General features: G+C 39.5%; 1 protein-coding gene across 2 annotated transcripts; it reads left to right on the top strand.

Annotated features, from left to right (window-relative positions):
- The first annotated feature begins 4,770 nt into the window (after positions 1 to 4,770).
- Positions 4,771 to 23,755, top strand: LOC111234395 (gap junction delta-2 protein-like). 2 transcript variants are annotated; one of them, XM_022762466.1, is made up of 3 exons: positions 4,771 to 4,888; positions 6,749 to 6,805; positions 21,391 to 23,755. In XM_022762466.1, the coding sequence occupies exons 1-3, from the start codon at positions 4,818 to 4,820 to the stop codon at positions 22,253 to 22,255; spliced, it is 993 nt and encodes a 330-aa protein (XP_022618187.1). In that variant the 5' UTR covers positions 4,771 to 4,817; the 3' UTR covers positions 22,256 to 23,755. The 2 variants fall into 2 exon arrangements, with proteins under 2 accessions (XP_022618187.1, XP_022618189.1); XM_022762468.1 differs by lacking the exon at positions 6,749 to 6,805.
- Positions 23,756 to 27,186: the final 3,431 nt, after the last annotated feature.

Genomic DNA, 27,186 nt, shown 5'->3' with positions numbered 1-27,186 from the left:
CACACACACACACACACACACACACACACACACAGACACACAGACACACAGACAGTCGGTGGCGGAGCAACGCGTTGACGAATTTAAATCAAAGGACACTAGTTCAATGATAAATCACCTCTATTTAATCGGTCGGACACAGCGGGCTAAAGACTAAACCACAGAACCAATATTTGGCAGAAACTTGTATCTTTATAAACCCACAAGAGGGCGTAATCACCCTACCGCCATATCTCACCTACTAAGCAAGTTTTATGATAATCTCAATTAGTTGTCTCGGGAGCCTGAACGTGTCCTGTACATGTTCTTTCTATCTATCTATCTATCTATCTATCTATCTATCTATCTATCTATCTATCTATCTATCTATCTATCTATCTATCTATCTATCTATCTATCTATTTTATTTTTCAATCCCTGTATAATATAATATAATAATGTTAGTGTAATTCCTATATAAAAATTTTATATAGCTAATACTTAGACAGGAATGCTTAAGCTTTGCCACATTCTCCCTTGACAGTATTAGGCCACTTTATTGAAGTTGAAAGAATGGCACCTCTCTTTGTTCAGGGCCTTCTATTTTGAGACATCACAGGAATGTGCACATGCATAGTCTTATATTTGCTATATTTATGCCAGGCTTTGCCAGAAACCTTAAAACACCATGCCAACTGACATTAATTATCTTTGTGAACAAAATAAAAATCACAGTTATGGGTAGCAGTATGTAGGTGTTAAAGTGAAAATCTAACTTGTAAGGTCTGTTGTGTCAGACACTTTTTAAAATGGTATCATGCTGTAATATTTACAGGACCTATTCCATTACCCTCGACCTATAGCTCATCGGACAGCTGCTGTCCAGAAGGTTGAAGCCCTGTGGCAAGATACAAGTTGATTTGAGTTACTTAATTCACCCAAACACAGACTAATAAATAAAAATGCAGGTATTAGGGTTTCATGATATAATTATATTGATTAATGATCAATACATTATTACAGTGATTCATGTTTTACAGATTTGTGATTGCTTTTTAACTCGACTTAAGTATGATATTCATTACAAAGCTTAATACTGGTAGAAAATATAAAACAGTGCATGAGAAACACACAGACACAGTTCATACATTTTTATTAAATTGGTCTCCTACATTTGTTTCATAATGGATGTTTCTTCAGCTCAAGACAGAAATAATCCAGTATGAGTTGAAGTAGTAGGGATCTGGCTGTAGTCCTGAAAAAGCTAAGGTATGCTCTTTCTACTTGCATTCATTTGAATACTTAACCCTTGACCAATCCTAATCATACTCACATTTATTAATAATCACTTCTGATTTCCATATATTTTTGAGTGCCCTTGTTTTGAGGATAGTGGGGAATATTTAACTCTCACATAACACTTATAAACATGACAGCCTTAAATACTGATTATTGCTGTAAGATATGTACAGTACATAAGGACATATAAGGGTAATGTTTACAAAACCATATTTATGATATCAAACCTAAAATCAAACTGAAAAAATAAATATTGCATTGTATTGTATTTAAATGTTTAAATGTCGGATCCCTGCAGGATATACAATATATAAGCATGCCAGATATTTGCACTAGTAATAATGCATTATCAAAGAAAGGCACATTTGGCTTTTCCCTGCCTTAGGATTAGGGTTAGGGTTACCCTAAACCTTGTAATGGAAGAGGGGGGAAATGGAGCGAATGAGGAAGAGAAAGAGAAGATGGGGAGAGGAAATACAAAAAAGGTATGAGGGTTGGGTCAGGGTAAAATAGGTGTGTTGTCATCACCAATACACCAGTATGAATGACATTTATGTTATCACTGATGTAATATGTATACCATGATGCATTGTGATGTACAGTATGGGTGTTTATGCATGCTTCAGCTGGCTGTTCTAGGTCACTGACGACACACCTGTGCCACTCTCTCACTCATGTGCCATCCAGCTCTGAAGTCTCTTACAGAGGGCCAACCGGCTGATGCCAGTGCTTCAGCTGCTCTCTGTGCAACCCAAGCCTCACCAAACCACAGCCATCACACCCCACTGCCTGCCTCCCCTCCCTGCTCTCCTCAACAGCACTCCTCCTACACCATATGTCCTTGGTAAGGGAAAGACCCCAACCCCCCCCCCCCACACACACACACACACACTAAAGATGCTGAACTAACAAAATCTTCTTTTGCACTCTGTCTCCCCCACACAGTCTTTCTCTTTTTTTCACACATAGACTCACACACATAGAGAGATTTTGCATTTGTGCATGCATGTGTACAACAAGATGGATTGATCTCTAATGCACTATTGAGGTTGTTGTGTAAGGGCTGAGTGTGAATTTGCTCTGTTTTTTTTTAAAGGAATACAGTAGCGCAGGATTTGAAGTCTTTAAGGCGGTATTAAAATTTCCACAGCACCCTAAAGGGATGCACCATATTCTTGTACAAAGAAACGGTGAACTAGAAAAGCATGTCATCTACAATCAAAGAAGTGTAACTAAAAACAACAGCATTGCAAATGAACTGAACTTGTCACCTCAAGCCACGATTTCATTCTGGTGTACTGGTCTCATGTCATGCAACTACAGCATTTACTTCTGCAAATGTTGACTCAGTCCTCTAGATGGGAAAACCTTTCTATGACTCACCTCTTAAAAAAATACATGTGGGTCTTTCATTTCTCTAGTTATTTATCTCATTTCTTGTCTTGTAGATGAAGATGCACATACATATTTTGGGTATCCTGTGTTTTTCTACTGTATGGGTCTGAGAGGATGTTAATTAGATGCCGCACATCTGCCCGTATCTGTGTGTAATGGAGGTAAACCATCCCATTTCTTCACCACGTTAATATAAATCTAATGAATGCAGCTTTCAATGTCACAGCAAAGTACAATACAGCACTGATCTCTCCTGAGAGGAAGAGAGAGCATGGAGGTTGTAATGGAAGAGGGGGGAAATGGAGCGAATGAGGAAGAGAAAGAGAAGATGGGGAGAGGAAATACAAAAAAGGTATGAGGGTTGGGTCAGGGTAAAATAGGTGTGTTGTCATCACCAATACAGTAAGATGGAGAAAGGGAGGAGATAGATGGGGGATGGGGTGGAGCAGAGCCACAATTCCCCTGTAATCCTCCTCCTGGAAGCATGGGCTGGGTGATGTGTGGCAGAGAGTGAGAAAAGAGAGAAGAGAATGGGAAACACCGCCGAGCCTCCAGACTGGAACAAAGGATGACAGTGAAGACAGGGCAGAAGGCACGGTTAGATCTCAAATCCCTTCTAACTGTGCAACAGCAGGCAGGAACAGACACAGCATTACAGTGGGAGGCGTTCTTGCAAGCATAAGTGAAGCAGCGATCAGGGTAGCAATCCTAGCACATTTACCAGAGGAGGGAGGCAGGGAAGGAGGGAGGGAGAGAAGAGAGAACAGATCTATGAGAGGAGGAAGAGGAGGAGGAGGAGGGGGGATTGTTGCATGCTCACACAGACAGCGATAGAGTGATTTCATGAGCGAGAAAGAGACACAGACAGAGAAGGGGAGCACAAAGCAGAGATGGGGACCGAACACGGAGACAGAGGTAGCTGGCAGGACTGAGATCTGCACACAGACGTGAGCAAAGGAGGGGAGAGAGGATAGAGTGGAGGTTGAAGGGGAGCAGGAGGAGAAGGAGAAAGAGAGAGGGATGCGAGATGATGGAACCCAGAAATAGTCTTCACAGGACAGCTTTTCATCCCTGCTTTCTGCGACATTCATGACTCTGGGCATTGGACTGTGCTGAAATTAGCCAGGGGGAAAACACAGGACAGCAGGTCTGCAGCGCACTGCCTTGGTTCAGCCTCACTGGATGCAGCAAGGCAGCTGATTTATTACTGAGGGGCTGGGTGGTAGTGTGTTTGTGTATGTGGCTCTGATTGAGTGTGTGTGTGGGTGTGTGTGCAGGTTTTTATGGGTTCTTGTACCGCTTGGAGCTGTGGGAGAGACCATTCCTCCAGTCGTAAAATGACATTCAGCAGGCAGGAGCTTTGTGTGCTGGTGTGCAACTGCAGTCCTCAGTAGGAAGTGGGAGAGTGGGATTCAGAGCTGTCATCGAGTGCAAGTGTGTGTGGTTATGGTGTTGTTTGCTGAGGTGAGCCAAGGAGGATCATCTATATGTGATGTGTGTGTTTAGGTTAAAGTAGCAAGGGTGCAGCAAAGGCAAAGATCCTGCACAATGCAAGGACAAGCGCAGAGCGGTACTGATGGCAGGGAGTGCAGCTAAAGTACAAGGAGTGCCCTGGGGTTGCGTGGAGGACAAAGGAAGGGACTGATAAGGAAGAGGAGAGAAAGCAAGGGGACGAAGAGAGGCGAGTGGAAAAGAGAGGTTGAACATGGCTGTCATATGGTGAGCTATAGCATATGCTGTAGCGCAGAACAGACTGGTGCGGCAGGGGGAGGACAAGCATCACTGCATAGAGGAGGGGGAGAGACTGAGGGAAAGAGGAGAGGGAGGCAATCAGCTCAGCACCTCTCCTCCACCAGGAAGAGAAGCACAACGGGACAGGCCAAGGAGAAGACACTCATTCACACACACAAAGTCAAAGACACACTGACGAGCATCCAGGTCAGCGTGTAGAGGTCAGGAGGGAGCTGGTGTGGGACGGTGGGTGCGATGTGGGGGCGGGGGACGGGTGTACCCCCGCTGGCCGGCAGGTTCACAAGAGTGCAGGCCGGTCCTGGGAAGAAGAAGAAGAAGGAGTCGGTCAGAGAAAGAGGGGTCAGCTCCCCAAGTCCTTTTTCTTCTGACAGCTCTGTCACGTTTCCATCAGCATGGGGGAATGGACCATTTTGGAGAGGCTGCTGGAGGCAGCTGTCCAGCAGCACTCTACCATGATTGGAAGGTAAGACACTGATCAAGTTTGTGTGTAAAGGTGTTATTTTCCAGTTTTTTTATTTGTGATTTTGTGTCTACTGATGAGCTGATTCATGTTTTTATGTACCGTATACACACACATATATATGTAAATATATATATGTAATTCTGTATGTATCAGTTGATGGCAACCCAATAGAAACCACTCGTCAGACTTGTCCCAGTGCTCTCCTCTGTTCTACAGTCCCCCACAGTGATTCCTGCCTCCCTTCGTCCTTTCCTCATCCTGCTCTCCTCACCCTCCACACCCATCATTAGTTAAGGGATAAACTAATTGCACATAATCAATAGCAGGCTTTACTGGGCATTATGGTTAATTCAGAGAGGTTCCTGTGTTGATACTACCTAACAGGCTTGCTATTGATAGATTACGCTTGATGCTGTTGGCCACAGACCAATAGGACAGAAGGAGGAGAGGGGAGTGGGAGTGAGGGGAGAGCAGAGGTGCAGAAGATGAAAGGATGGTGAACAAGCAGGTGTGGAAGGTAGAATCAAAGGGGAGTAAATGGCTCTGAACTCTGTGTGAACTTGAGAGAAAAATGAAAAAAAAAGTTCATTCAATTTGTTCTTATCAGCAGACACTTATTTGCATCAATGTAACATTCTGATCAAATCATTTCTCATATTTTGTGTGACAGTGGTTCGTGGTGGAGGGTTGAACAGATGAGCTTTTAGTTTGACCAGCAGTGGAGACATGCCATGGAGACATGCTGTAAAATCTGTGTGAAAAATGTGCTGCACATCATCTCTGTGTGATTAATTAAAAGCAAAAGTGGAATTTTCCACCCATTAAACACAATCTAAATGTCACGCTGGGATGCTCATTTGGAAAAGTGAGGAGTCAATATGGTTTAGCCTGTGAAACCTGGATGTATAGATTTGTGATTTGAAAATTACTTTTCAGAGAGAGAGAGAAAAAAAAACAAAGCCGCAAAGACAATGAATTTGACTGCACTGCTGTGCTCGTTACCCCAGACCACAGGTAGTCTGCAATGAGGGCATGGCCTAACCTCTCTGTTCCGGTAGCTTTGAGTATGTGTGTGTGTGTGTGTGTGTGTGTGTGTGTGTGTGTGTGTGTGTGTATGTGAGAGAGAGTGTGTATCTGGCTCTAAAAAAAGGAGTGAAAATTGTCTCATGCTTACATTGACTACACAGAGGGATTAGGCTATATCCATCAAAATCAGCAACATTGTAACAGCATCAGAGCAACAGAGATGATGTGAGCCACTTAATTCAAAAACTTTTGTTGACCAGGAATCTGAAACGGTGCAAGATGGAGATTTTCCTTTTAACCAAACACTACACCAAGTCATTTCAGTGAGCTCTTCCTCGGTGGTTGAAAGTGTGTTAACCAATGAAATCACCTGGTCTAGTCTAGTGGAATGAAAACCTGCATATAGTGGAGCATGTTGACTTGATTTAAAGATGCATTAAGCAATATAGATATTTTGTACCATTTAATATACGACCCCCTTCTACCTATGGAATAGGTAGAAATGCTGCTACCACTGAGAATCAACATCCCACTTTGAAGCCGTACGTAGCGTTCAGCCATTTTCAGCTCATTGTTTTGGTTCTCTATAGAGTGACAAAACCAAAACAATGTTGGCTTGCATATGACCGTTGGTAGCTGCTCCCAGTGGAGAAGCTAAAAAAAAACAAACAAAAAAAAAACGAACTACTCAGCATGAAATGGCAAAGAGCCGAAGTAAGTCATGAAGAAAGTCGAACATTTAGCAAGACAAAAAGATACATACATATTTTTCTCATGAGCTGGGAGACCAAGCAGGGGCTAAATGCCAGTGAATATTGGGATTACATTCAACAGGTGGCCAGAAAAAGGAGACCAAAGGGATGTCCGTGTTGCTCTGTTTCTGCTGGATATGTAAGTAGGCAACTGTTTGCTAACATGTTAGCCATAACAACTTCATAAGCTAATTGCTAACTGTTGTGAACTTGTTCTGGAGTCTTTCCGCCCCCTAGTGGTCAAAAATTACTTAATGCAGCTTTAAAATCCAGTAATACCCTGAATCCGTAATACCCTGGAAGCACAGGGTACAAAAATGGTGAAAATTAATCTTTGGAGGATTCACTGAGTGTAAGCCACCCACAGTTTTTCAGAGGCACAGAGGCAACTCTCAATTTGTCTGCTACCTCTTTCAAAAGTCATAGTGAATACTTTGATGAGGTAATGGCTTCCTCTTATATGCTTAATTTGAGCTATTTGTTGATCATGCTGGCTGGCTGAACATTATAAAGGGTGCTCTGAATACCTAAAGTACATTTAGTAAAATGAACAATGCTTTTTTGGGTCATTTTAGAACAGTCCTTTATGCACCAGTTTTTGTTCTTCATATGATAGAGTATACTAGATGAATTACCCACCTTCCAAAATGTAAATAAAATTAGATAGTTAAATTATCATTTGAACTAGTAAAAACATTTGATCATACAGGAAGTAGTTTCTGTGATGCCCACAGCTATGTGCTACTGTGTTGAATACAGTGAAATGCTCTGTAAATTATCCCTGTGTGTTTTGGTTTTCCTTAGACTGTGTTTGTCCTCCAAGGCTCATTAGCTGACCCTAGGGCATTAGCTGTAACATTAGCTGCTTCCCAATGAGGTTCCCTCCTTCTACTCTGCTTGTCTATGCCATGTGAGCCAAGATACATTGTCTTTGGAGTCAGTTTGTACAGTATTTTTTGAGTAGCTATTTTAGGCCATAGGTCCCTGAATTTTTTCTTTTTACCATTGCCAAGCTGATTTTGATTTTGTCCCTTTTAGCTATCCTGTTTGCAGGATATCTAAAACGTACAACGTACTGGAGAATTCTTATGCAGTTTGGTGGACAGAGAGACACCTTGGATTAGGTTGTATAGATTTAAGTGGTGGTCTGGATCTTGAGTTTAGACAGGAATTCTTAGATATCAGATGTTAGACATTCTTAGACAATTTTAGCAATAACAAAAAAGTACTGAAGATAAAGACTTGACTCCTAATCCTAAGCATGTGTCTGCATGGTCAGGAAATCAGTGACACTTAACATTTATGATCAGAATGATGTTTTTGGATGTACCAGCAAGTTGGAGAATTGTTCACCACTGGCACAGTTTTGTGCTGTAAAGGTGCCTCCTAGATTGTTTATGAGCAACTCCACACTAAATCATGTATGGAGTCAAAATTGTTGCACTGACCTCTATGGGTTGAAAGGTTCAAGTCTGTTGCACCACTGACCACACCCAACTGTGTTGTTGGGTGTGGTCAGGTGTGGTCTGTTGCACTTGTGAACACAACCAACTTTGATGTACTGTTGCACTGTTGTGCATTGTGAAGTCCTGCACTTCACAGGGTGTGGCTGGAGCATGCAGCAACTGCTAGATGGCATCACAAATAGGATGTTCAGCCTTTGTGTAGTGTCTTTTAAAGGAGTTTGCATGTGTCCGCTTGCAGTTCCAAGGATGCGGTTCCAAAGAACAGAACAGTGATATCTCCCCATGGCTGAAAAGTCTCCCCTGCATCAAAACTTTGGAACAAAGTTGCATGTCAGTCATCTGTTTGAGTGCCAACCCTCGCTCTTGCAACGTGAGGATGTACTTCCACCATGAGACACTGTCAGATAGAATTGTTGGATGTCTAGACTGTCTAATCCAGCTACAATTAAGCTTCTTCTTAATTGTAGGTTTTAAGCTAACCTATGCCGTGGCATAGGACAGATAATTAGCCTAGGAATACAGAAAAGTGATAAAAATAGAAATGGACCGACACTACGCAGTGGCATAGGTTAGCTTAATTATGGTCTTTGTAAGAGACAGACAAATTGAGAGTTGCTTCTGTGCCTCTGACTAACCACAGGTGGCTTGCATAATACGACTCATTCAAAGATTAATGTTGTGTATTGTGATTTCCATAAGCCTGACTTCTAACTGGGTGATGTGAAGTGTGTGCATGGATAACCAATAACTGTAATCATGATTATACAGTGACAGAAATCATTGTCAAGGCTGCAATAACCTCATTCACCAGCCCAGACACAATTTACTGTATTTTACTGTATTCACAGTTATAATGACATTATGGTTTCCAGCAGTGGATACCCGGCAGTTCAGTATGGCCTGTATCACAGTAGTATTTCAACCTTTCCCACTCTGTGTGTTAATTAGGTAAATTATTTAAGTTTCTGCTCTTGATGGGCAAAAGTAGTGATGACACAACCAGGGGTATAATTTTATACTTGGTGCATGTAATAAACATATGGCCTCAGATTTTTTGATCAAAATTTCTATTTGTACTTGTGTAAATATTGCTACCAATATTTCCCTGCAGAAACGGTGGGTTGACTTTTAACTTTAAAAAGCAACACATGCTACAGAGCAGCCTCAGACTTCCACACTTTCTATAAACGTCTATACATGATTTTTGTCACCAACACATAAAATGTTTTCGTGTTGATATGCTGATGATATACAGCTGTATTTGTGTAAAATATGACGCCAGCAGCCTTGATAATGTTTGCAGTTTTGTTATGTGTCTCAAAGTTTTGTACACATAATGATTAATTTATACTACACTATACTACTATAGTAAACATATTATTGTAATTCATAAAAATGTTGGTAGGTTTGCAGCTAGTATTAAACTGTCAGACAGGTATTTTCTGGTAGGTCTGGTGTAGCACTATACAATATAATCATGTAAAAATCGTTTCTACAATTAAAGTTATTCATTTCCTTTTCCTTCCATCCTCTTCATTATTTTTCCATATCAGACTGGCATTTGAACACCTCCACAATATACTTTTTGTGCAAATAAGACGTGTTTGTTTCAGTTGGACAAACATCTGACTTACTCATCTGCCAAAAACAGATTTCTCCACATAACACTGCAAAAAAATGAATGTAGCATTTCTCTAGCATCTCGGGCCATCTGTCTTTGTGCCCCATCGGTTTCTCCATGTGAAATGTCACTTTTATTTTCTTTTGATAAAGACATATATATTTTGATTTAACTTCTCAGATTGCCCTGAATACTGTATATAAATATCCACGTTTTCTGCTACCTACTTTATATGGCATTTAAACATAATTCTGTGATTCATTCTTGCAGCATACTGCAGTAAATCATATACACAAACGGCATACGTTAAAGCATGACATACTTCATATCTTCTTGTTCACATATGGTGCTCAGAGGTTTTGCAGACCACAGACGCGTCTCATTGTGTGTCTTATAAAAGACGTGTTCTACCATGACAGGATGAAGCCTTTGGGTTTGAGTTATTCACCTTGCAGGTAGGAAGGAGGAGAGTAAGGAAGTGTGTTGATGCATCTTCTCCTACACTGCAATGCCGTAGTGAGGTCAGTGCCAAAGACAAGTAGAGCGAAAAAAGAGGCAGAGATAATGGAGGACCAGAGTGATCTACGGAAGATAAAAAAAAATAAAGGTTGCTGGATGGAAGGATAGAGAGGAGAGGATGTGAGCTGTAGAGGAAGATCCAAAAGGTGTAGAGGGTAGAAGTAGGAGACAGAGGAAGGAAGGGAGAAGTTTTCCCTCTGCAGAGGTTCAGTGGAGAATCTGTGTCAGAGCTCCTTCCTATGGAGCTGCTGACTGACCCTGCTGCTGAGGAAACTGCACACACTAAACACACACACAAACTCAATGTTTGTGTTGCATTGTTAAGGTTTTCTACACAAGACCTTTCGTGTTCTTTAATTTCACGTTCATCTGAATGTAACGCTCTTACTGTGGCTCTTGTAAAAGGTGAGGACAATGCTATTCTGAGAGAAATTACATGTAATTTTCACAGTCTATGCAAACACAGCAGTGCAGGTTTGGCTGAATATAACAGTACATTTAATAAGAGGCAGAAGTTCTGTTTGGGTGAAGCAAATTAACCCATCATGTGTTTTGCACTACATTTCATATATTGTATTTCAATGATTTTCAATTAATAATAATAATAATAATAATAATAATAATAATAATAATAATAATAATAATAATAATAATAATAATAATAATAATAATAATAATAATAATAATAATAATAATAATAATAATAATAATAATAATAATAATAATAATAATAATAATAATAATAATAATAATAATAATAATAATAATAATAATAATAATAATAATAATAATAATAATAATAATAATAATAATAATAATAATAATAATAATAGTGAATAATAGTTATTTTAGAAAATGGATTATTGTAATTTAATCTGTGTACTCTGTATTAAATCTCTTTATACATTTACCTATGCAAAACAGAGTTAAATTATTTTTATTCAACACCTATAACTCCCCACTTGAGCATTATAAATACTTCATAAAATGTAAAGTGTAAAGTGTTATGTGGCCCTTGTTGCAAGTTGTTCTTCATGTCAAGCCACTCATCAAAAATTTATGCAGTTTTGACCACCCTTTTAATATAATGGACAAAGAGGACAGGATGTGAGATGTGATATATATATATATATAACAGCTTGTTGGTCTTTAATTCTGTTTATATGGTACAGAAATAAAAATAGACAGATAAATAAATAAAGACAGTACATAAATAGACAGGCTTGAAAGGTTTGATCAAACCAAATATATCTACACTCTTATTCATTAGCTGTAAAAGCAAAATGACGATCTGTTCCTTTGGCCTGAAGTTGTTCACTCCTGTAGTTTTCATGCACATGATTGTGCTCTCTCTCCACTTTTCCTAAATGGGTCAGGATTTCCACAAGAAGGAGGTACCCTACTTTGAGAAGGGCACCCTACTTCTTCCAAAATAATTTGAGAGTAGAAATACTCTACTTCAATTGAGGGCATCACTCTGTCTAATAGTAAACTGGAATATATTTCACATATCATCGAAAGTCATCTCCCTGAGTAAAATCTATACTTTCTTTAGATAGAAAGATAAACAAAGGCGACTATATCTCAGCATCTGAAAAGATTAGTAATCCATCATCGTGTGGCGTGGAGCGGGTCTGTCTTTCAAATTAAGCCATTTTTCCTAGGATCCAGAGTTGTCATTAGTTTATTTGTACAGCAATCCCTGATGTTGAATGTTATTGATTATACTGTTTGATGGGGGGGGGGGGGGGGGGGGTTTGCCAGTAAAGCTGACCTCAGCTTTCATTCACCACAGGCTATTATTCATCCCAGCAACACATCAACGGTGTGTGTATGAGCTCTACCAGGCGTGTAATGTTTCCATATACATAGCTTAAATGTTTTTTATTCCAATGATTTTCCCACATGTCGTGAAAATCTTTTGTTAGGTTAGGACAGGTTTTATTAAATCCACATGTAGACCTATGAATGTTTGAGGGCATGATTTAGGCTGTATTTCGAAGCTCAAAAATGGAGATACAAGTAGAGTGTATAGAGATATTATACATTTTAAAACCGTGTATTTTTCAGTAAAGACATATCCAATAACTAAGGACATATTAGTTCTAGATATATCCTATATTGTTGTTTGCATGTTGAGTCATTCAATGGTTATTTAGTCAGTTTTTTACATCATGAATGTAGTCCAATGAACACCACATCATGTATTAGGGAGTCAAATGTACTGACTAATATAGACATTTCACGAAGAGAAAACACGGGTTGATTTGAAAGGTCAAGAGAATGTAAAGCAACATATCTATGGCATTTTCTGTACATTATGTTTTCCTTAATGTTGTATTCCAAAGGCAAACATTTGTATTAAATTGCCATGGGAGTTCATTAATGTAAGGAGTGCACTAATTACAGTGAGTTATCTTTATAATGACTACAGTAAGGTATTACATGTGGGAAATGCTATGTTTTCTTTATAGTGTCATTAGAGTGCTTTTAATTTTCATAGTAGGTCGCTGATTAAAATTTATACTCAATACTACACTCAATAAGTTACTTGAAATGAATAGAAAAAAGCAGGATGGGTGAGAAATAGACTTAAAGGTATGATGGAATTAAAAGTGTCAAATTAAATTCATGGTGCAGCACAGAAATAAGCAGACAGGAAGAAAGCTCTTACAGCATCAGTTATCAGCGACAGCCAGGTTTTTATCAAATTAGCAGAAACATGAATAATCTGCCAGAAAGTTCGCAAAAGCCATAAGTGAAGGAAGTGCTGTTACAGAGCTGGTGGCCTTAAGACTTTTTCACTTTTGAAAAACGTCAGTCAGAATTGGATGTTTTTCATTACAGCAGCAAATACACAGCATACTTTACATCTAATGATAGTTACTGTATAAACTGTGTAGTAGTAATAATAATTTTTAAAGCTAAAACTATGTACAATGCTTAAGGCATAACTCAGTGACAAAATCACTGAAAACAAATACCGGACTCTGCAGTTCCCTTAGCTCTATGGAGCTTTTTAGCGTCTTTTAGCTAATTGTTTTGATTTACTCTTAACTACTCTCATCAACATTGTTTTCAATTGCAGGTGGCTGTACTGCGCACTCCTCTCCCAGTACCTTATAGCAGTGAACATAGTTTAGCATTTAGTCCCTAAAGAGCTGGTGGAGACCAAAATCAGAGCTATAAGGAGAGTGAGTGTGGTCTTTACATTTTTGGGTGTCCAGAAACATGACTCCAAATCAGTGCTAATTAAGCAATATCACATGAGAGGGAGTGATGTTGTACTGAATACCATCACTAAGTAAAAAAAGGTTCTGTTTACTCAGGTTACGCATTAACAGCACAGAATTTTGTAGAAACCTTTTCGGACACTTATTAAAAGTAATTTCATATTCCACAATTATACATCACTTAAAATGCCCTTATGCAAAAGTGAAGGTTAAACATGCTGTTTTGCACAGCACATTAGCATTGTCTGAAAAATGACTGGCCCGCTAATAACTGGTACTTTTCAGCAGTGAAATGAAAACATTGAAATGTGACATTGTGGTCGCCATGGTTAATTATGTAGCAAAGGCATACGTCACAATTCATTTTTCATTATTTTTTATTCTCAGTAGAACTGGTTATCTCTTAATGAAAAAACATCGAGTGAAATCAGCTGCACTTTTGGATTTTTGTGCAAATATCATTACACAACCAGCTTGTCAGTGTGCTTAGTCAAACATTGAAACTGACACATATACAGTAATGGAAATGTATTTTGTGAAAAGCTTCATTCAGAACAAAAACAGTTATGAACATTTCATTGTTCATGTCAGGTCAGATTTATTTCTACATCCTTGAATCTTCTATCTTTGACTCTGTTCTAGACAAGCCGGCCAAGTGGGGCAATGCCTAGTGAGCTGAGTCATTGACCATTCTGACTGAGGAGGAGAAGTCGTGTCAGTCCTGTGTGCTTCTGGTTAATTGTTGCCAGTTTGACTAACGTTAAAAACTGTGTAAGAGGGCTGAGATGCTTGTCTTTTTTATAATCAGATTATATTTATGAGAGCAGATTTGCACCACACTGACTTCACATAATGATAAACACAACTCTTAAACGCCTAGGTCACTCGACATAAATCATGATGACAGCTGCAGCAGACATAATGAATTGACTATCAGGTCAACCACATAACTCCAGTTAACCACAACTTTAAGTGGGAAAATACATGATATAATGCCATAATATATTAAACTCAAAAGTTCAAAGAATTTGTCATTTACTTTGGTCATTTACATCATCTCCTGTTTTATTCTGATGTGTATTCTTCTCATAGGATTTGCAGCACATCTGCCAAGGAGCTGAGGAACAAATATAATTTTCCACAAGTTCAGTAGCAAACAAAAGGGTCTGCAACAAACTCATTATGTGCAAGTGAGGGTCTACATGTGTTTATTTTCACCAAAAAGTTATACATAGTGAGATAAAACATACTGACATTAAATGAGTGGGCTGATGGGGGTCAGTGAGAGAGAATCTACTCTGTCTCACTGCAACAGTAGACAACAGATGAGTCTTCCATCAAAAGCCTGTGTTAGTTATAACTTTAGATTTAACATCCCTGGATAATTACATGGAATTATCACAATTTATGAGTCTTTGCGGAGCCTTTCTGCAGACAATTTTTGTCTAATAGTTTGTGTTTCACACTGAACTAGAACCAATATCCTGTTATTATTTTTATATTTCGCAGAAAAAAGGATGTTGATTGTGGAGAAGCAGTCATCGCTCTAAATACATTTACTATTGAATATTCTGAAATAGCATACTGATGCAATCAGCAAATTATGCTAGTTAGGAACCGAAGGGAAATGCTGATACCATTCATTTGAAGGTTTTTAACGCTCAAGTTATTTTAGATGGAAACACTTGTGCATAATGTTTGCCTCCCTTAGCTGGAATTGAGATGAAAGCGCAATTTTAGATGAAAGGCTAATTTTAGATGGCATAAAGACAAATGGGATGGCGGAAGGCTGCATCTGGTATACACTGCATCATTATCATCGCGCATGGTTGGGCCGTGCAGTGACTTAATGCAAAAGTTGTGTGTAGAATTTCTTCAAACGCAATATCCTGCAGCTTTGGACAGTTATCAATTTGTTTCAATGCAGGAGTTTTGCTCAAGAACATAGTTACAGTTAAGAAAATTTTGCATCTGAAGATTTATGCATTTTAGTTTTAATATATTATCATAACTCAAGTCTTGCTCATATCTGTCTGATATTAGGTATAATTATAATTATAATACCCATAGAGCCTCCCCTAATTAACTTTCGCTATTTCCTTTTTTATTCCTGAAACAGCTGGAAATTTCCTTCAGAGTTGTTGTGGGAACAAGCGAGATAATTACATTTCTGCACATGTTGACTCTGTGTCCTGGCACAAAGGAAATTTACAGAATGAAAAGACCATCATGTTTTTTTGTCTAAAATCACAAATATCAAGAATTCTTTTCTTAAACCATTTATGTTTTATACTCGTTTTATAATTTTGCTGATAAGCATTTGAAGAGGAAGCCTTCAATAAGTGAACCACCGCAGCTGCAGACACACAAGTTTGGCTTATATTAATGTATTTGTCACACCGACTCTTAGTGGCTCCTCAGGCGGTCATGCATGTCAGCCTGATACGTGGGCAAGACCTAAAACTAAAACAGTTTGAGAGACGAACAGTAGATGAGGGGCGGGAGGAAAGAAATGTCTGCACTCTGGTAATAAAGCTGCCTAATTTCTACGCCTGGTAAGGTCTTTATTCATTATGTGCTGCCATCAGCAATCAGTGGAGCGTATTATTGAGAGTGTACGGGCGGGGAGAATATTTTTACTCAGGGTCTGTGTAGGCCTGCCTATGTATATGTGCAGATACACACCTTTGTATGTTTGCTACTCTACAATCAGATACAGTATGTGTATGTGAGTGTGAGAGAGAGTGTGTGTTTCGCAATGCAACTGCTACTGTGCTCAGGGTGGTTTTTATCCCTAGAGGCTGGCGGCAGCAGCTGCTGTATGAATGAACGTATGTGTGTGTGTGTGTGTGTGTGTGTGTGTGTGTGTGTGTGTGTGTGTGTGTGTGTGTGTGTGTGTGTGTGTGTGTGTGAGTGTGTGAAAACCTCTGGGAAAGACAAAGCCTGCATGTCCAGCCGACACACCAGCTGAAGAGCAGCTACCGTTACACTATACACACAGTCTTACAGGTCAGTCAGCTGCCTACGTAGTTACGCAGAAGTGAAGAACCACGACGTTAAACTTTATTTCCTTCCTTGTTAGATGTCCATGAGCTGCTGTTGGTCTTTGCACTTTATGAAATTCGCTAGCTGTCAGTGATGCAGCATAAGAAAGTGAAAGGGTCACACGTGAGCCCAATTCAGTGCTGCAGACAGATTCATTTTCTTTCAAATCTCATTAAATCTCTGGCTCAGTGTTAGGGATTTAGAAAGTCTCAAAAACAGAGAGGAGGCTCTCGAGGAAGCAGGCAGCTAAATGAGGTGATGAGTGGTGACTGATGTGGGAGACAATTTACCACCTACTTAAAGGACTTTTAGGAACCATTTGATAGAAAGAGCAGTGGTTTAGTGCCTGCATCTTCTTCATGTTGTCCTTTTTGAATCGACTCAGCAAATGGCTTTATTTTCATATTCAGCCCCTCAGGCTTGAGACACTAAAAATTCTAAAATCGTTTTCATCATTTATGGAGATTATTAAATATTCTGCAGGTTTATACCTCGGAGCTGTCCTGCCCCCAATCTGCTCTAATGTACAGTATTGGCTTGTTACTCTGCAGAACTTAAAAACACTGATGTTTGCAGATAAGCTTCGTCCACCACTTTCTGCTAATGCAGCAATACGCCCTGTGCTGATTATCCTGTTATCCAGCAGTAGAGTACACGCATACACATACATACAAATACACACACAGATGCTCACAAACACAAACAGCACAACACTCAATACTTGCAATGTCTTGGAATTTTTTTTTTTTTAACGACATGAAACTGCTCAACAAACAAGTACAGACTGATATCTGCAATACAGTACTTTGAAAAAGTTCCCTAGCTAAGGAAAATCCATAAGTGTGTTAAAGTTGTTATTGTGGAGGCATTATACAACCAAAAGTATATAACTGTCTGATTAAGATCACTATTGTTGGCAGGTGGTGAAACCTGCACTGAGCAAAATTTCAGTCACAAGATATGTCGTATTTCAGTAGGAAGCAAAAAGGTTTATCTATATTATCCCAAAATCCTTTGTGTGCCAGTTGGCCATTTGATCTAGATCTACATTCAATCTGTCCTCCATACCTCATGCATTTAGAAAAATTATCACATATACCAAGTCGATTTTACTAGGTTTGTGCTTTTAGGTGGTCAATGGTAACTCGGTAAATACATCTCACGAAGTGGACCTATGCAAGGCTGTTGTAAGATTTAAGAGTGGTTATCCATAAACTGCTTGTTTGTTCTTGTTAGCAGCCTGGATCTGTTGTTAGTCCCACACGGTCTGTCATAACCATTTAAACAAATTACAAGACAGACATTTGAGTTATTATATTTATGATTAACTTTGTAAACTTGTCCTTGTATTGACAGGAACCATCACAACAAAATTCTCAGCTTTTCAGGGCAGCTTCATAGTAATAAACACATGATGGCCAGATGCTTTTGATCTCTGTGAAGCTGTGCATTAAAAACTTGCAATAGGGAAGAGACACAGGTTCAGTCCTCTTGCCTTCAGTTCACATGCCACACGTTCCCAGTTGGTCTGGTGAATACACTGAGCATGTTGCATGTAAAGTATCATAACCTTATTCATATATCATGGAGAGACAAGCTGAGAAAACCAAGTGAAAATGCTGATGTGGGTGTTTCACACAGCATCTCACTGATGTCTGTAGATCATAAAACATTTTTAGAAAGACATTTTAAAACTGTGAATTAATTATGTTTTTAGTGATTTACAGTGCCCTACAAAGACTTTAAATGAAAAAGGAACAAAAATGAGATTGGATGAAAACGCTTGACATGTAAATAGACTGTATTGTAATTTTATTTAATTTTTAGTATTTGTGTGCATAAATACTGAAACCATATTCTTTAGAACCTTCAATTTTTCTATGATAATATTTAATTGATTATCACTTAAGATTTTTAAACTTTTATAGGCATCATTTTATTTATTCATCCATTTATTTATTTGTGTGTTTTGGAGGAAGGACAGTTTAAAATGTACAAAACAAATACAAAAATGAAATGGTTAAAATGAAATGAACTGTACTCTGGGTGTGCACACTGCTACTGCAACAAGCCTGCAGTACAGCCTGGTGAATAGTATATATTAGGATGAGGGATAGAATTTGTCCACTAGTAATGAGAGTCACCAGTCTGCACAGAACATAAAGAATAGCTATTATTGCAAAATGGTATTGCATTTTTACTTTGCAGAGGTTCCATAACAGCTATTAATGATAAAAAAAAAGCAAATTACAACAATCTGTTAGGTCTGAATGTTAGAGAATTTTAATTACACACACATTTTTTTACTATGAAAGGCTGTCTTAGTCTATGAGCTTGTGTCATTACACAGAGATGTGGATAGCAGGCAGACTTAGTGACATTTAGTTAATACTATTAAGGTGTAGTAATAATCACTGGCATGAGAAAAGGCAGACCTTGAATAAAAGCATAAAGTAAATGCAGACATGTTGTAATGCATGTTGTTGTTGCTCTATCGCCTGTTACACTGTTGTAAATCAGCATTCATCACCACAGATTCAAACGGACGCTAACCATTTTCATATTCAGCCAGTGTCATATTTCCTATGTTATTAAAACACATATTTGAATATAAATGTGCAGCATCGACCACAGATTTCTGTCTCAGTGAGCATACTCAGCATACCGCAAATGTCTTCTTGTGGTGCGGAGAGCCAATAACAGCCCTCAGTTCAAATCCACTGCTGTCAAAAGGTCCAATGAAGGGAGATAGACATGGCTCAGAGCAAAGGATCAGAGAGTGACTGAATATCTTTACCTAAATTACATACACGACCTGCATTTAACTTCTGGAAGACCAAAGGTGCAGAGAAGCTTTATATTTGCTGATTTTCCAAACCCAGTGAAAGTCAGTGTAGCGTGTCCGCTTGCAGCTGCTCCGAGCACAGACGGCCGGACACGTTTGCCATTTTGCACATGTCATACACATGGCTGACTCTCCCTCTTTGTCTCTGTGTCCTCGTGTCTGTCTGTCTCACACAAAAACACACACGGGTGTGCACTCGCAGGTGGAGCAGGAACAGTCCTGCAGCGGCACACTGCTCTATTTTAAGTCTGTTTCGCACTAACACATGTTCCTCTGCTTTACCTCTTACCTCAGACCTGTCTTCCGCATTGATCGCCTCATTTAAAGACATTTATTTTTTCACTCCCCAAGGAATGAAAAAACTTTTTAGACATTTCTTCTGTCTACCAACCCTCCTCTCTCCCTGCACTCGTTCGCAGAACCTCACCTTCCATTAATGTGCTGGTTGCTGTGGTAACTGGCCATGGAAGTCAGGTGTGGGCATTTTTGAGTCCTCATTAAAAGATACACTATGGAGTCTCATTTGACATGAAGATAAAAACAACAGAACAAAGACCAATTTTTCATGTACATATTTAAAATGCAGAGGAATCACCTAACATCACCTCTATTAAAGGCTTTTGCCATACGTAGCTGTCATTTAACAAAGTTGTTCTAATCCACCTGGGGCCAGCTCCCATCTATCTGTGTCCTTTATTTGCCTTGGGTGGCCCTCTTGTGCTTGGAAACAAGTGTGTTCTAAGTAATTGGCTCCCCCATGCAGGGAGCATGCACATCCACTGCATTGTGGCATAAATACCGGGGAGCCCCATGATATGCAGGCTTTCCTTGCTCATTATAAAGAGCTGACAGTGCAGCCCCAAAGCCTCTGTCCTCCTCCGCAGTGCCCATGCTGGATCGACACCAGAAGATAACACTACAGCACACCAGTCTCTCAGAGGCCGTGAAAAGCAGCTGCAATGCTCTCTACATCCACTGGCCCGTGGACACAGCTTTCTATTACTGCAGCAATGCACTAATGATTCTCAATGGGAAGTCCCCAAGGTTTTTAGAAGACACGACCCGTATGGTTCGGCATTGAGTTGATTATAACTGACATCCATATTACGACCCTTGAAGCAGGAGCGGCCTCCATCTTTGCAGATTTGGCTGGACTGACTTTCTTGCTATCTAAGCTCTTGAGAAACATGCACCCCTAACAGTTCTGCAGCTGTGACACTCATCATTAAACAGAGTGCCATCCTCCACTGTTTCTAACCCGCTTGGACATCAAGTGGGTTAGAAACAGTGAAAAGAGGTAATTTGTACAGCAGTTTACTATTTATTAAATAGCTTAGCAATAGCGAAGAGATATATGATAGAGTACGATGAAGGGCAGGAATTGATATTATCGGAAAAATACTACCAATGCATTTGACAAAACTGTTCCCTAAATCAATGGATAGCAATCACTGTTCAAGCATGTATGTGCAGTGACACACTCATACCAATGAATGTGGTGCTCCATTTAAGACCAGCAGTGAAGATGAGTGTGACATCACCTTCCTCCTCTGACATCCCCTCCTGTTACAGTCTTTTATGATTAGTGAGCTCATGTGTGCATGTTATCTGGAGCGCAACTCCACTACCCAATGGTACTGTTTGTCACGGCAGCGGAGTGATAGCACAAGCAAACACATTCATGCATGCACATACCCATACACTTACACATATACATGGACATAGTTAGGTCTGACAAAGGTCCTTCCTTTGCTCTGAAATGCTTTTCAAATACAAGGTGAACGTAATGTTATTCTGTTGCTTTAGTGTTGAAAAAGCCAATCCTCAACAATCACCAATTAGATTATACTGAACCAAGACAATCATTACATTGTCAGTATTATACCCAGATATTTCCTGAACCTCTGTATATTTTCTACTCATTAACTGACCCTGTCTTTCTCCCTTTCGCCCCCTCCCCTCGCTGCCCTTCCTTCTCCCTCTGTCTCTCTGCAGGATCCTGCTGACTGTGGTGGTGATTTTCCGTATCCTGATAGTAGGCATAGTGGGGGAGAAGGTGTATGAGGATGAGCAAATCATGTTCATCTGTAACACCATGCAGCCCGGCTGCAACCAGGCTTGTTACGACAAGGCCTTCCCCATCTCACACATCCGCTACTGGGTCTTTCAGATCATCTTGGTGTGCACGCCAAGCCTGTGCTTCATCACATATTCTGTTCACCAGTCTGCTAAAGCACGAGACCGAAGCTACTCTCTCCTGCATCCTTACATGGATCACCACGGTCACGGTCACCATGGCCGCCATCATGACCACCATGCTCGCAAGCTCCATTCTCGCAACATCAATGGCATCCTGGTGCATCCTGACAGCAGCAAGGAGGATCATGACTGCCTGGAGGTCAAGGAGATCCCTAATGGACCCCGAGGACTCCCTCAAACACACAAGAGTGCTAAAGTGCGACGGCAGGAAGGCATCTCACGTTTCTACGTCATCCAGGTGGTGTTCCGCAATGCGCTGGAGATCGGCTTTTTGGCCGGCCAGTACTTCCTGTATGGCTTCAATGTACCAGGGATGTTTGAGTGTGATCGCTACCCGTGTGTGAAGGAGGTGGAGTGTTACGTGTCTCGTCCCACAGAAAAGACCGTGTTTCTGGTCTTTATGTTTGCAGTAAGCGGCATTTGTGTGCTGCTTAACCTGGCTGAGCTCAACCACCTTGGATGGAGGAAGATAAAGACCGCCATCCGAGGGGTGCAGGCCCGAAGGAAGTCCATCTGTGAAGTGCGCAAGAAGGATGTTTCACACCTGTCCCAGGCCCCCAACCTGGGCAGGACCCAGTCTAGTGAATCAGCCTACGTCTGACAGAGGCTTCTCTGCCTGGGGGCTCAAGGACCTCTCAAATTTTGGAGAAGAGCTTTTCCATGGCCCAGAACCCCCGATCATTAGGGCACAAGACTCACCACTGCATTATTATTCAGGAGCATAGACAGACTGTGTGTGAAGCATCAATTCACAAAGTAGAGACTTTGACACTTAAAGAGAGAAGAATCACCTTCCTGAACAGGCAACTGTGTTGCTGTAACAAAGCTTACACCTAAAGCTTACACACTGGACAGTTGTGCTCTGCCTAGGTGACACTAGGTGCCTTCAACGAACCCAACAGATAAAACTGAGCAATTACTAATAATTAAATTAAAATACTATAAAGATAGTCTGAGATAGAATTATCGGAATTTTTTCATTATTTGCCTTTGCTGTAGGTCAGAAATAATCCCCTCGGTTTCCAGCTGTGCGCATATGCAAGAGCTTAAGCGTGTGCATGCATGCGCATGTGTGTGTGGGAAAAAAAAGCCAATCTCTGACTTTGAGACAGAAAATTGAATGCTAAACTAATCTGAACTACTGAGAGAAAGATAGTGTTATTTCTCATTGTCCATAGTCTGAGTGAAGCCACTTGCCTGACAAACAAGCACCTTTTTAAACATGTTCTAAGAAACACTGAGCATAAACTGGAACACAGTATTTGTATTTCAGTGTACCAGGCTTTTTCTTAAAAAATGTCACTATTCTTCATATTGTTTGTTGCATTAGGTGCCAGTCAGACCACAGACTGACCTCGCTCTGGAGCTTTGCCCAAAGTGAGAAATGGTGCATTAAAGACGAGTTACAGTTTCTTTTCAACACTGTGTTATGCACTGCGGGGCTCCTAATGCCTGCGAGGTATGCTGTTTACTCTCAGAACCCACTGAAATGTGTGCCAGGGTTTCCACTTTAGCTTGTAAAGTGTGACCACTGTCTTAGGGCAGGAATGGAGTTACATTAAGATTTTTTCAATTAAACAGGAAAAGTATTGTAGTCACAAATATTTTAACGTGTAACCTCAAGCTTTTTTTCACAAGCAGATTTGGTGCCATATTTCAAAGTTACTGTACATAGATGAAATGTAATACTTACACTTAGCCTTTTCCCTGTGCGGTGTAGATGGGCTTCACGTGGATGGGGAACAGGGGTTTGGGTGGTAATGAAGATTTATCATAGATTGCCAGCTTTAACAATATGTATAATTAATGTGCTCTTTGTTATGCCTTCACCCTCTAATGGAGAGTATATGTTCCGAAAAGTGTTTTCCCCTTATGGACTTTGAAAAAGGCATGTTACTGAAGCATTAATAGAATGGATAGATTATGACATGTACTTAAAAAGAGACTGTTTTATTTATTTGCATCCTGCTCCTGTGAAATGTAATACTCAGCATGCATGAAGATGAAAAATATAAAGAGATATCATAGATTCCCATTGTGGGAATATTGAAAGTGAATAACTGAAAGGCTCCAGAGCTGCAGCAATAATAATATATAGTATGTGAAGAAACATAATATGTGAATAAATTATTATGCAAACAATGACTTTGGTTGTGGTGTGTTTAACAAACAAATGATAATTACTGCTGCCACGTGACTTTTACCAGGATGTTGTGATGTAAGGTAAGTGTTAGATTACAGTTACAATAACAGTTACACATTCTGAAGAAATCATATCACTACCAGTACAATGTTGTGACAATACTCAATACTCTAAAAAGCTACTTAAATAAAAACACAAACTTAAATGTACTGTAAAAGTGGTTGTTATGCAGACAAATGTCCCTTGTGAGTGTTAAATTATGATTTATTATATTATTGGATTGTTAACGCTCAGCCAATTAATGCGTAAGTAGCCTTGAACTGTTTTTAGAATATATTTTAGAAGTTCATCATATGTTTGGTAGATAAAATCTTTATCTGCAAAGTTACTAGTAACTAATGGATAAAGTTGAGACTATGAAGTATGAAATATAACAAAATAGACAGACAGATAGATAGATAGATAGATAGATAATTAGTAATAATAATAATAACAGTCAATTAATCAAAATGTAATTATTATCATTATCATTATAATATAACTATTCATATTTATATTAATTATAATTATTTATAATTAAAATCAAAATTAGTTAAAATGTAGTAGAACAGAAATATAAATTAGGAGAAAATGTAAATACTCTGAAGTACTTGTAAATACACTTAGTACATGTGTTTCTTTATTTTTCACCACTGGTGTTGTACACGGCAGTGCATTATTACTGTAACATGATATATGCATTATCTTTTCATGATGTACAATATAGAATACATAGGTGTATACAACACTAAATGCAGAGCACAGTGCACTGCTTTCAGCTGCACAGATTCAAAACCTGCTTTAACATTTATTATTCAACTCTGTGAAATGATACATCTCTGAGAGATACATCAGAGCACTCTGAGTTTCTGCTGATTCACTGTCATGATATAAAACTCCTGAGGAAAGTAAATTTACCATAAAACTACATGAAATAACTTCTCATTGTGGTTTTGCTCATTTACCCTGTTAACTTCAATACTTGTGTGGAGAAAATTTATTTTTTGGACAATGATGTTTGTGACACTCACACTGTTGTTTCTCAGGCTCAAGATTTGATCATTTCAGTAATGAGTGAGGTTACTGAGGGAGAGAAGAGAGAGGTGTGGGGGTGGTGAACCTTTTAGTGTTATTAAACCTTCAGTCAGTACAGGCATGTGGCCGTGTCCTGAGGAACACTGAAGGCATAGTGGAACTAGAAGAAGAAGAGAGACAAAGGTGATAGAGAGGTGTGTTAATAAAGTTGATTGTCTGATATATATATATATATTTTTTTTTTTATTATTGACAGGAGGATAGCTGTGATTGACTCTCTGCTGTGTGTGCTATACATTTACATCAACAAGCACCCAACAACACACACACACACACACACACACACACACACACACACACACACACACACACAGAGTCAATAAATGCCTAAACAAAAGTACTGCTGAGGATGTAGCCAGGCCGGTTGCTGTGGTGACAGGAGGGCAGTAATGATGTTAAGCACCACAGAGACTACAGTAGTGAAGGGCAGAAACAGCACTGCACCATCTCTCCTGCTGTCACTTCACAGCAGCACGTCAACCTACAGAACACAGAGCTCAAGTTTAGCCTCATTCCTGGTGAGAATTGGAAACATACTGCGCTGGGCTTTTTTGCCTGCTGAGGATATCTTCAGTTATAATGATATAATGATGACACACTATAATTTGGTGTAGAAAAATGGATAACAGCAGAAACTATAACACTGTACCTATTACATTGTAATATAAGAACTTGTAATGCCACAATGTTACCTAACATTTAACTCTTTTTTTAGATGTTCTTTTCTGCTCTTCACTAAAGTGGATGAAACGAAAACTGCAACGTTTTAAATCTGCTTGTGTGTGTGTGTATGCAGTGGATTTATGCGACATAATACTGTGACACATTCCATCTGGCGTCATGTTAGACAGTAATGCTGACTAAACTCACTTTAAAATATCAACAACATATAAAATAATCAACAAAAATAACACAAAAAACTCACTTCTATAGGTTCATATAAACCTTGTTGCTGTGGTGATCATAGCATGTATGTCACAAGTTGATTAAAGCATGTCCACCCTGATGATGGATGAGTGGAGTTAAGAAGCTCAGATCTGACAGGACAGATCTCATTCATCATTCAAACTGCTGGCCTGCAGTATCATGATTCAGAATCAGGGGATTCCTTTCTCATGCTTTCCACCACCAAGAAAACATCACCATGTGCAGAAAACTGACTACACAGTTTCACCTTTAGCTACCAATCTCACTGTTGTTTGTGGATGTTGATCAGATTAAACAGCTTTAGTTATTTATTTATTTATTTATTCAATTCAACTGTGACACTTTGATTAAATCCTTATATTTATTCTTGGTGCACTGAGGAACCCCTGAAAAACAAGTCTGCACATCAGCTGCTCAAAACCTTGTATTTTTACTATACTTCACAGCAGCCTAGTATTCTGTAGACTATATCAGCATCTGCATCATTCAGAGTCATCTACTGATACTTGCTTGAAAGAAAAAAAGAAAAAAAAGGCTCCTCATTATCAGCGGAGTAAGGTGATATTGGAGCCCCTGACACGTGGATTTTACTTGATTGGTTTGATTTCCCGCTGTCCTGACACACAATCTGTATCATCAGTGTCACTTCTCTTAGTCTGTTTTAAGGCATTGTTTTATCACTCTGAGCGACCAGATGTGACTTTTGTTTTGGTATCTTATCTCAGAACTATGAGCATGATCACAAGTCCTACAAATCTGTCTCCGGTGTAGATTTTACTCTCAACCTGTGCATCATATTTGTGTTGTTTTGTTACATTGAGATTTGTGTGCAGTCTTTCACTGATATGCTCAGTAGGTGCATGTGCAGGTGCAGCAATGTTTGGTCTCACTTTGTCTGACTTTTGACTATTGTATCTGTAATTAATGTTGATTGATTTGCATTGACTAATCATTCACAGACACTCAATCTTGGATCCTCATCAAATTTTCATCTGCTGTGTGACCTACTCTCCCCAGCTGATTCATTATAATCCCTGTGATAAGACAGCACAATCAGAGGAATCATTTCATTATTCCTCTCCTGTGTTCCTTGGATAGCTCCCTCTCTGCCTGTTCGCTCATTCATAAAGATGAAATTGGAGTTGGCTTATTCCTCTCTGGAGCCTGCTCCGCTTCCAGCCTCTTAATGTTTTGGACCATCAATTTGTGTCAGTCTCCATTCTGCTCTCTGCAAGTGTCTTGGTCTCCTTTCGTGATATCCCTGCTTGGCACAGTCTCTCTACCCTTCCTCTCTCTCTGTCTCCATCTGGTCCTCTTCTCCTCCACCT

Source organism: Seriola dumerili, unplaced genomic scaffold (assembly GCF_002260705.1).
Source record: "Seriola dumerili isolate Sdu_G_001 unplaced genomic scaffold, Sdu_1.0 BDQW01000449.1, whole genome shotgun sequence".
In the NCBI taxonomy this organism is placed as follows: domain Eukaryota; kingdom Metazoa; phylum Chordata; class Actinopteri; order Carangiformes; family Carangidae; genus Seriola; species Seriola dumerili.
Note: the sequence above shows the minus strand (reverse complement) of the source record. Positions and strands in the feature narration are given on the sequence as shown.

Excerpts from the sequence above, each read along its gene's own strand:
- LOC111234395 (XM_022762466.1), top strand. The coding sequence starts at position 4,818 with ATGGGGGAATGGACCATTTTGGAGAGGCTGCTGGAGGCAGCTGTCCAG. Across the intron at positions 4,889-6,748 it reads CACTCTACCATGATTGGAAG|GTGGCCAGAAAAAGGAGACC; the intron begins GTAAGACACTGA and ends TACATTCAACAG. Across the intron at positions 6,806-21,390 it reads GCTCTGTTTCTGCTGGATAT|GATCCTGCTGACTGTGGTGG; the intron begins GTAAGTAGGCAA and ends GTCTCTCTGCAG.